This window comes from Cuculus canorus, chromosome 31 (genome assembly GCF_017976375.1).
Source record: "Cuculus canorus isolate bCucCan1 chromosome 31, bCucCan1.pri, whole genome shotgun sequence".
Lineage (NCBI taxonomy): Eukaryota > Metazoa > Chordata > Aves > Cuculiformes > Cuculidae > Cuculus > Cuculus canorus.
In genome coordinates this window covers 1193470-1204079 of record NC_071431.1, presented here as the reverse complement: position 1 = coordinate 1204079, position 10610 = coordinate 1193470, and the positions used below count along the sequence as shown (strand labels likewise).

General features: G+C 64.8%; 1 protein-coding gene across 1 annotated transcript; it reads right to left on the bottom strand.

Annotated features, from left to right (window-relative positions):
* Positions 1-23: 23 nt before the first annotated feature.
* On the bottom strand, positions 24-9150 carry HSD17B8 (hydroxysteroid 17-beta dehydrogenase 8). Its single transcript, XM_054052025.1, has 9 exons — positions 9101-9150; positions 6608-6834; positions 5658-5774; positions 3349-3441; positions 2522-2607; positions 1515-1599; positions 1388-1430; positions 493-567; positions 24-115 (listed from the first exon to the last, which is right to left on the bottom strand). The coding sequence occupies exons 1-9, from the start codon at positions 9138-9140 to the stop codon at positions 99-101; spliced, it is 783 nt and encodes a 260-aa protein (XP_053908000.1). The 5' UTR covers positions 9141-9150; the 3' UTR covers positions 24-98.
* Positions 9151-10610: the final 1460 nt, after the last annotated feature.

Below are 10610 nucleotides of genomic sequence, written 5' to 3'. Positions count from 1 at the left end.
GACAGCAGAGACGGTGGCAGCTTTTTTGGGGGGGGGGGTGTCCCCTCGTTTATTTTGAGGGGGACGGACACGGGGGTGGGGACACAGGGACAGATCCGTCACATGAAGAGACCCCCTGGAATGAGAGAGGGGACATGGGGACAGGGGGACATTGCGGGCACAGAGGGGGACAGGGGGATATTGGGGGGGACATGGGGACAAGAAGACAGGGGGATGGGGGACATTGGGGGGAAAGGGGGACATTGGGGGGACAGAGGGACATTGTGGGGACAGGGGGACATTGGGGGGACATGGGGACAGGGGAATGGGGGACATTGGGGGGAAAGGGGGACATTGGGGGGACAGAAGGATATGGGGGGACAGAGGAATATGGGGGGACAGGGGACACAGGGGAGGTGACAAGGACACGGGGGGGTGACAAGGACACGGGGGGTGACAAGGACACGGGGGGGGGTGACAAGGACACGGGGGGGGGTGACAAGGACGCCGTACCTGTCACCTCCACGCTGGCACCGGTGATGTAGGCACTGTCCCCCGAGGCCAGAAAGGCGCAGACATCGGCCACCTCTGGGGGACACCGGGACAGCGCTGTCCCCTCGTGTGTCCCCACAGCCCCACTGCGTCCCCCCATATCCCACATATATACCCCATATCCCCCATATCCCCATATCCCCCATATCCCCATATCCCCATATCCCCATATCCCCCCCATATCCCCATATCCCCATATCCCCCATATCCCCATATCCCCCCATACCCCCCATATCCCCCATATCCCCCATATCCCCATATCCCCCATATCCCCCATATCCCCCCATATCCCCCATATCCCCTATATCCCCCATATCCCCATATCCCCCATATCCCCCAATCCCCCATATCCCCATATCCCCCCATATCCCCCATATCCCCCCATATCCCCCATATCCCCCATATCCCCATATCCCCCATATCCCCCAATCCCCCATATCCCCCATATCCCCCCATATCCCCATATCCCCCATATCCCCCATATCCCCATATCCCCCATATCCCCATATCCCCCATATCCCCCAATCCCCCATATCCCCATATCCCCCCATATCCCCCCATATCCCCCATATCCCCATATCCCCCATATCCCCCAATCCCCCATATCCCCATATCCCCCATATCCCCATATCCCCCCATATCCCCCATATCCCCCATATCCCCCATATCCCCCAATCCCCCATATCCCCCATATCCCCCCATATCCCCATATCCCCCATATCCCCCATATCCCCATATCCCCCATATCCCCATATCCCCATATCCCCCCCATATCCCCATATCCCCCCATATCCCCATATCCCCCTATCCCCCTGTCCCCCCGTGTCCCCCCGTGTCCCCCCATGTCCCCACTCACCCTCGGGGTCCCCGAGGCGCCCCATTGGCACCAGCCCTGCAAACTGAGCCAGGATGGGGTCACACACGCGCTGCCGTGTACCCCCCCCCCCAGGTGTCCCCCCAAGTGTCCCCAAGTGTCCCCTCACCTTAGCCAAGACTTTGGGGGGCACCTTCTGGCTCATGGGGGTGACGATGAACCCCGGCAGCACCGCGTTGCACCGGATCCCGAACCTGAGGGGACAGCGGTGTCACCCCCCCGTGTCCCCATGGACCCCCCACCTCTGTCCCCCCTCCCCAAGCCACCCCCCACCCCGTCCCTCTTGTGTCCCTGGGTCCTTGTGCCCACCCCTTTGTCCCCTCTGTGCCCCCCTCTGTGCCCCCCACGTCCCCTCTGTGTCCCCCTTATGTCCCCGGGTCCTTGCGTCCCCCCCCCCCCCATGTCCCCTCTGTGTCCCCATGATGTCCCTTTGTCCCCCCATGTCCCCATCTCCCCTCTGTGTCCCCCCACATCCCCCATATCCCCATATCTCCCCCATATCCCCATATACCCCATATGTCCCCATATCCCCATATCCCCCATATCCCCCCATATCCCCCCATATCTCCCCCATATCCCCCATATCTCCCCCATATCCCCCCATATCCCCCCATATGTCCCCCATATCTCCCCCATATCTCCCCATATCTCCCCCATATCCCCCGTATCGCCCCATATCTCCCCATATCCCCATATCTCCCCCATATCCCCCATATCGCCCCATATCTCCCCATATCTCCCCCATATCCCCATATCTCCCCCATATGTCCCCATATCCCCCCATATCCCCCATATCCCCCCATATCTCCCCCATAACCCCCATATCTCCCCCATATCTCCCCATATCCCCATATCTCCCCCATATCTCCCCCATATCCCCATATCTCCCCCATATCCCCCATATCTCCCCATATCTCCCCCATATCCCCCATATCTCCCCCATATCCCCCCATATCGCCCCATATCCCCCCATATCCCCCATATCGCCCCATATCCCCCCATATCCCCATATCTCCCCCATATGTCCCCATATCCCCCATATGTCCCCATAGCCCCATATCTCCCCCATATCCCCCATATGTCCCCATGTCCCCCCGATGTCCCCGATGTCCCCACCGGGAGAGCTCTTTGGCGCAGCTCCGCGTCAGCCCCTCGACACCGGCTTTGGAGGCCGCGTAGTTGGTCTGACCCACATTCCCCACCTGTGGGGACAGCGGTGACAACAGGGGACACCGGTGACAATAGGGGACACCGGGGGCGGGGGGGACACACACAGGTGTAGGGGGAGGGGGACACGATGGGGACAAGAAGAGGGGGACACGAATAGGGGAGGGGGACACAATGGGGGGACACGAGGGGGGACGAGAAGAAGGGGACACGAATGGGGACGAGGGACACAAATGGGGTGACATAAATGGGGGTGACACGAGGGGGGACAGGAAAAGGGGGACATGAAGAGGGGAGGGGGACAAGTGGGGACGGGTGACACAAAGGGGGTGACATGAGTGGGACGAGAAGAGGGGGACACGAATGGGGACGAGGGACACAATGGGGTGACATAAATGGGGGGGTGACATAAATGGGGGGTGACACGAGGGGGGACATGAAAAGGGGGACATGAAGAGGGGAGGGGGACAAGTGGGGACGGGTGACACAAAAGGGGGGTGACATGAGTGGGACATGAATGGGGACGAGGGACACAAATGGGGTGACATAAATGGGGGTGACACGAGGGGGGGGACAGGAATGAGGGGTGACAAGGGGGAGGTGACACGAGTGGGGGGGGTGACACAAAGAAGGGTGACACAAGGGGGAGGTGACACCAATGGTTGTGTGATGAGGGGACACAAGGGGGGGGTGACACGACCAGGGTGACACGAGGAGGAGGGGGGTGACGGGGGGGGTGACAGTGGGGGGGTGACAGGGGTGTCCCTTGTCCCCACCTTAGCGACGATACTGCCCACGTGGACGATGGAGCCTCCGGTCCCCGCGGCCACCAGCGCTCGGGCCACCGCCTGTGTCACCAGGAATGTCCCCTGGGGGAGGAGGTGACAATGTCCCCTGTGTCCCCTCTGTGTCCCATGTCCCCCCATGTCCCCATATGTCCCCTGTGTCCCCTGTGTCCCCTCATCCCCATGTCCTCCATGTCCCCATATGTCCCCTCTGTGTCCCCATGTCCCCCCTCTCCCCATATGTCCCCTCTGTCCCCTCATCCCCATGTCCTCCATGTCCCCATATGTCCCCTCTGTGTCCCCATGTCCCCCCTGTCCCCATATGTCCCCTCTGTCCCCTCATCCCCATGTCCTCCATGTCCCCATATGTCCCCTCTGTGTCCCCATGTCCCCCCGTCCCCATATGTTCCCTCTGTCCCCTCGTCCCCACATCCTTCATGTCCCCATGTCCCCCTGCTGTCCCCATGTCCCCTCTGTCCCCATCCCTGCTGTCCCCCTGATGTCCCCATGTCCCCCAATGTCCCCATGTCCCCCCGTCCCCCTCTGTCCCCCTGATGTCCCCCTGTCCCCTCTGTCCCTGCTGTCCCCCTGATGTCCCCATGTCCCCTCTGTCCCTGCTGTCCCCGTCCCCCTAATGTCCCCATGTCCCCCCGTCCCCCTCTGTCCCTGCTGTCCCCGTCCCCCTAATGTCCCCATGTCCCCCCGTCCCCCTCTGTCCCCGCTGTCCCCCTAATGTCCCCATGTCCCCCCGTCCCCCTCTGTCCCCGTTGTCCCCTAATGTCCCCATGTCCCCCCGTCCCCCTCTGTCCCCGCTGTCCCCCTGATGTCCCCATGACCCCTCTGTCTCCTCTGTCCTCGTTGTCCCCCTGATGTCCCCCTGTCCCCCCGCTGTCCCCATGTCCCCTCTGTCCCCAAGTCCCCCTGTCCCCCCTGATGTCCCCTCTGTCCCCCCATCCCCACTGTCCCCCTGATGTCCCCATGTCCCCTCTGTCCCTGCTGTCCCCCATCCCCCTACTGTCCCCATGCCCCCTCTGTCCCCTCTGTCCCCGCTGTCCCCCTGATGCCCCCATGTCTCTTCTGTCCCCCTGTCCCTGCTGTCCCCTCTGTCCCTGCTGTCCCCCTGATGTCCCCATGTCCCCTCTGTCCCTGCTGTCCCCCCACCCCCCTACTGTCCCCATGTCCCCTCTGTCCCCCGTCCCCCTCTGTCCCCGCTGTCCCCCTGATGTCCCCGTCCCCCCTCTGTCCCCTCTGTCCCCCCATCCCCCCTGTCCCCCTGATGTCCCCGTGTCCCTCCGTCCCCCTGATGTCCCCTGATGTCCCCTGATGTCCCCCGTCCCCCCTCTGTCCCCTCTGTCCCCCCTGTCCGCCTGATGTCCCCATGTCCCCTCTGTCCCCCCATCCCCCTGCTGTCCCCCTGCTGTCCCCATGTCCCCTCTGTCCCTGCTGTCCCCCCATCCCCCTACTGTCCCCATGTCCCCCGTCCCTCTGTCCCCCTCTGTCCCCACTGTCCCCTGATGTCCCTCCGTCCCCCTGATGTCCCCCTGTCCCCCCGCTGTCCCCATGTCCCCTCTGTCCCCCCATCCCCCTGATGTCCCCATGTCCCCTCTGTCCCCCCGTCCCCCCGTCCCCCTGATGTCCCCATGTCCCCCGTCCCCCTCTGTCCCCACTGTCCCCCGATGTCCCCATGTCCCCTCTGTCCCCGCTGTCCCCCTGATGCCCCCATGTCCCTTCTGTCCCCCTGTCCCTGCTGTCCCTCCTGTCCCCATGTCCCCTCTGTCCCCCCATCCCTACTGTCCCCCTAATGTCCCCATGTCCCTTCTGTCCCCATGTCCCCCCGTCCCCCTGATGTCCCCATGTCCCCTCTGTCCCTGCTGTCCCCCCATCCCCCTACTGTCCCCATGTCCCCTCTGTCCCCCGTCCCCCTCTGTCCCCGCTGTCCCCCTGATGTCCCCATGTCCCCCCTGATGTCCCCATGTCCCCTCTGTCCCTGCTGTCCCCATGTTCCCTCTGTCCCCGCTGTCCCCCCATCCCCCTACTGTCCCCATGTCCCCTCTGTCCCCCCGTCCCCCTGATGTCCCCTTTGTCCCCCCTGTCCCTCCGTCCCCCTCTGTCCCCACTGTCCCCCTCTGTCCCCCCGTCCCCTCTGTCCCCCCTCTGTCCCCCTGTCCCCCCGCTGTCCCCATGGCCCCTCTGTCCCCCCATCCCCTCTGTCCCCCGTCCCCCTCTGTCCCCATGTCCCCCCGTCCCCCTGATGTCCCCTTGTCCCCGCTGTCCCCCTGATGTCCCCGCTGTCCCCGCACCTGCAGGTTGACCGCCAGCACCTCCTGGAATGTCCCCTCGTCCATGCGGAGCAGAAAGTCGTCCCTCGTCACCCCCGCGCAGCAAACTGCCACCCTGGGGGGGGACCCGAAATGCTCCTGGGGGGGGGACAGGGGACACTTTGGGGACATTGTGGGGACACGGGGACAATGGGGATATGGGGGGAGCACAGGGGTGACACTGGGGGGGACATTGGGGTGACATTGGGGAGGGGGGGTGACAGCCCCGGGGGTGACACTGAGGGGGATGTGGGGACATTGGGGGGACATTTTGGGGACATTGCGGGGACACGAGGACAGAGAGGGACACAGGGATGGAGGGACCCAGGGGTGACACTGGGGGGGACAGGGGTGACATTGGGGGGAAAGGAAAGCCCCGGGGGTGACACTGGGGGGGACAGGGGTGACACTGGGGGGTGTGACAGCCCCAGAGGTGACAGGGGTGACACTGGGGGGGACAGAGGTGACATTGATGGGGAGGTGACAGCCCCAGGGGTGACACTGGGGGGGACAGAGGTGACATTGGGGGGGGTGGCAGCCCCAGGGGTGACACTGGGGGGACAGGGGTGACACTGGGGGGGGTGACAGCCCCAGGGGTGACACTGGGGGGGACGGGGGTGACACTGGGGGGGGTGACAGCCCCGGGGGTGACACTGGGGGGGACAGAGGTGACACTGGGGGGGACAGGGGTGACATTGGGGGGGGTGACAGCCCCAGGGGTGACACTGGGGGGGACAGAGGTGACACTGGGGGGGACAGGGGTGACACTGGGGGGGGTGACAGCCCCAGGGGTGACACTGGGGGGGACAGAGGTGACATTGGGGGGGGTGGCAGCCCCAGGGGTGACACTGGGGGGGACAGGGGTGACACTGCGGGTGTGACATTGGGGGGAGTGACAGGAGGTGACACAGGGGGTGACGCGGTGGCCACACCTGGACGCGGCGCAGCAGGCGGGTGACACTGGTGGCCGAGGCCACATCGACGTCGAAGGCGGCGTTGAGGGAGGGGACAACGGACGAGGGTTGTTGGTGGCCTTCGTGTCCCCAAAGTGTCCCCAAGGTGTCCTCTGCCCCCGCCGTGTCCCTGTCGGCCACCGCCACGCGGGCGCCATCGCGGCACAGCCGGGAGCACACGGCGCGGCCGATGCCACTGCCACCGCCTTGGGGACACCCGTCACCCCCACTGTCACCTCTGTCACCCCCAGTGCCTGTCACCCCCCCAATGTCACCCCTGTCACCCCCAATGTCACCCCTGTCCCCCCCAGTGTCACCCCTGGGGCTGTCACCCACCTCAATGTCACCCCTGTCCCCCCCAGTGTCACCCTCGGGGCTGTCACCCCCCCTCAGTGTCACCTCTGTCCCCCCCAGTGTCACCCCTGGGACTGTCACACCCCCCAATGTCACCCCTGTCCCCCCCAGTGTCACCCCTGGGGCTGTCACCCCCCCTCAATGTCACCTCTGTCCCCCCCAGTGTCACCCCCGGGGCTGTCACCCCCACCTCAATGTCACCTCTGTACCCCCCAGTGTCACCCTCGGGGCTGTCACCCCCCCTCAATGTCACCCCTGTCCCCCCCAGTGTCACCCCTGGGGCTGTCACCCCCCCTCAATGTCACCTCTGTCCCCCCCAGTGTCACCCCCGGGGCTGTCACCCCCACCTCAATGTCACCTCTGTCCCCCCCAGTGTCACCCCTGGGGCTGTCACCCCCACCTCAATGTCACCTCTGTCCCCCCCAGTGTCACCCCTGGGGCTGTCACCCCCCCCCTCAATGTCACCCCTGTACCCCCCAGTGTCACCCCTGGGGCTGTCACCCCCCCTCAATGTCACCTCTGTCCCCCCCAGTGTCACCCCTGGGACTGTCACACCCCCCAATGTCACCCCTGTCCCCCCCAGTGTCACCCCTGGGGCTGTCACCCCCACCTCAATGTCACCCCTGTCCCCCCCAGTGTCACCCCTGGGACTGTCACACCCCCCAGTGTCACTCCTGTCCCCCCCAGTGTCACCTCTGTCCCCCCAGTGTCACCCCTGGGGCTGTCACCCCCCCCTCAATGTCACCCCTGTCCCCCCCAGTGTCACCTCTGTCCCCCCCAGTGTCACCCCTGGGACTGTCACACCCCCCAGTGTCACTCCTGTCCCCCCCAGTGTCACCCCTGGGGCTGTCACCCCCCCCCAATGTCACCTCTGTCCCCCCCAGTGTCACCCCTGGGGCTGTCACCCCCCCCCAATGTCACCTCTGTCCCCCCCAGTGTCACCCCCGGGGCTGTCACCCCCCCCTCAATGTCACCTCTGTCCCCCCCAGTGTCACCCCTGGGGCTGTCACCCCCCCCAGTGTCACCCCTGTCCCCCCCAATGTCACCCCCGGGGCTGTCAGCCCCCCCTCAATGTCACCTCTGTACCCCCCAGTGTCACCCTCGGGGCTGTCACCCCCCCTCAATGTCACCCCTGTCCCCCCCAGTGTCACCCCTGGGGCTGTCACACACCCCCAATGTCACCTCTGTCCCCTCCAGTGTCACCCGTGGGGCTGTCACACCCCCCAGTGTCACCCCTGTCCCCTCCAGTGTCACCCCTGGGGCTGTCCCCCCCAATGTCACCCCTGGGGCTGTCACACCCCCTCAATGTCACCCCTGTCATCCCCCCCTCAACGTCACCTCTGTCCCCCCCAGTGTCACCCCTGGGACTGTCACACCCCCCAGTGTCACCTCTGTCACCCCCAGTGTCACCCGTGGGTCTGTCCCCCTCCCAGTGTCACCCCTGTCCCCCCCAGTGTCACCTTCAGTGTCACCCCGGGTCTGTTTCCCCCTCCCCAGTGTCACCCCTGTCCCCCCCAATGTCACTCCTGTCCCCCCCAGGGCCACCCCCGGGTCTGTCACCCCTCTATTGTCCCCATTGTCCTCCCCAATGTCACCCCTCTCCCCCCGTTGTCCCCCTCAATGTCACCCCTGTACCCCCATTGTCCCCCTTAATGTCATCTCTGTCCCCCCAATGTCACCTCTGTCCCCCCATTGTCCCCCCAATGTCACCCTTGTCCCCCCATTTTCCCCCTTAATGTCATCTCTGTCCCCCAATGTCACCCCTGTCCCCCCATTGTCCCCTCAATGTCACCCCTGTCCCCCCATTGTCCCCCTTAATGTCATCTCTCTCCCCCCAAGTCACCCCTGTCCCCCCATTGTCCCCCTCAATGTCACCCCGTCCCCCCCATTGTCACCCCTGTACCCCCATTGTCCCTCTTAATGTCACCCCTGTCCCCCCAATGTCACCCCTGTCCCCCCATTGTCCCCCCAATGTCACCCTTGTCCCCCCATTTTCCCCCTTAATGTCATCTCTGTCCCCCAATGTCACCCCTGTCCCCCCATTGTCCCTCTTAATGTCATCTCTGTCCCCCCAATGTCCCCCCTGTCCCCAATTGTCCCCCCTGTGTCCCCCCCCACCTGTGACCAAAGCCACGACCCCTCGCAGCCGCCCCGCCATGGCGGCACCGGAAGTACCAACGAGCGCCCCCTTCCCCCCCCCCTCCAATACCAAACCGGGCCCCGCGCGCCGCCGCTCTACCCGCGCCTCGATGGTCCCGGTCCTCCAAGAACCCCAATTTCCCCTCTTTTCACCCCAAAATCTCGGGGGTTTTACGTCACGAACGCCCCGAACCCCCGGGGGGACCCCCCGGGAACCGCTCAGCGCTCGTTCTTTAATGAAACAAACTCGCCATTCGCTACAGTCGTTATAAAAACACCCCCCAATAATGCCCCCAAATCCACCTGGGAATGAATGGGGCACCTGTACCCCTAAACTGGGGTCCCCAAAACAGGGACCCCCCCCCCCATCCCGGGGACCCCCCCATATTGGGGACCCCCCTCATGCCAGGGACCCCCCAAGTTGGGGAACCTCCCCCCAAACTGGGACCACCCCCCCATCCCAGGGACCCCCCCATATTGGGGACGCCCCTCATCCCAGGGAACCCCCAAGTTGGGGAAACCCCCCCCAAACTGGGACCACCCCCCCATCCCAGGGACCCCCCCATATTGGGGACCCCCCTCATGCCAGGGACCCCCCAAGTTGGGGAAACCTCCCCAAACTGGGACCCCCCCCATCCCAGGGACCCCCATATTGGGGACCCCTCATCCCAGGGACCCCTCAAGTTGGGGAAACCCCTCAAATCGGGACCCCCCCCATCCCAGGGACCCCCATACTGGGGACCCCCTCATCCCAGGGACCCCCCCAAGTTGGGGAAACCCCCGAAACTGGGACACCCCTTCCCATCCCAGGGAACCCCCATATTGGGGACCCCCCCCATCCCAGGGACCCCCCCAAGTTGGGGACCCCTCCCCCATCCCAGGGACCCCCATATTGGGGACCCCCCTCATCCCAGGGACCCCCCCAAATTGGGGAACCCCCCAAACTGAGACCCCCTCATCCCAGAGACCCCCAACTGGGGGTCCCCATGATCCCAAACTGGGGGTCCTGAGGTCCCCATGTCCCCAAACTGGGGGTCCCCATCATCCCAAACTGAGGGTCCCCGTGTCCCCAAACTGGGGGTCACCTTGATCCCAAACTGGGGGTCCTGAGGTCCCTGTGTCCCCAAACTGGGGGTCCCCATCATCCCAAACTGGGGGTCCTGAGGTCCCCATGTCCCCAAACTGAGGGTCCCGAAGTCCCCATGACCCCAAACTGGGGGTCCCCGTGTCCCCAAACTGGGGGTCCCCATGACCCCAAACTGGGGGTCCTGAGGTCCCCTCTGTCCCCAAACTGGGGGTTCCCATCATCCCAAACTGGGGGTCCTGAGGTCCCCAAACTGGGGGTCCCCATGACCCCAAACTGGGGGTTCCCATCATCCCAAACTGGGGGTCCTGAGGTCCCCAAACTGGGGGTCCCCATGACCCCAAACTGGGGGTCCCCAATCTCCCCAAACTGTGGGTCCCCACGTCCCCAAACTGGGGGTCCCCT

Excerpts from the sequence above, each read along its gene's own strand:
- HSD17B8 (XM_054052025.1), bottom strand. The coding sequence starts at position 9,140 with ATGGCGGGGCGGCTGCGAGGGGTCGTGGCTTTGGTCACAG. Across the intron at positions 2,608-3,348 it reads TGGGCAGTATCGTCGCTAAG|GTGGGGAATGTGGGTCAGAC; the intron begins GTGGGGACAAGG and ends CTGTCCCCACAG. Across the intron at positions 1,431-1,514 it reads CCCCCAAAGTCTTGGCTAAG|TTTGCAGGGCTGGTGCCAAT; the intron begins GTGAGGGGACAC and ends ATCCTGGCTCAG.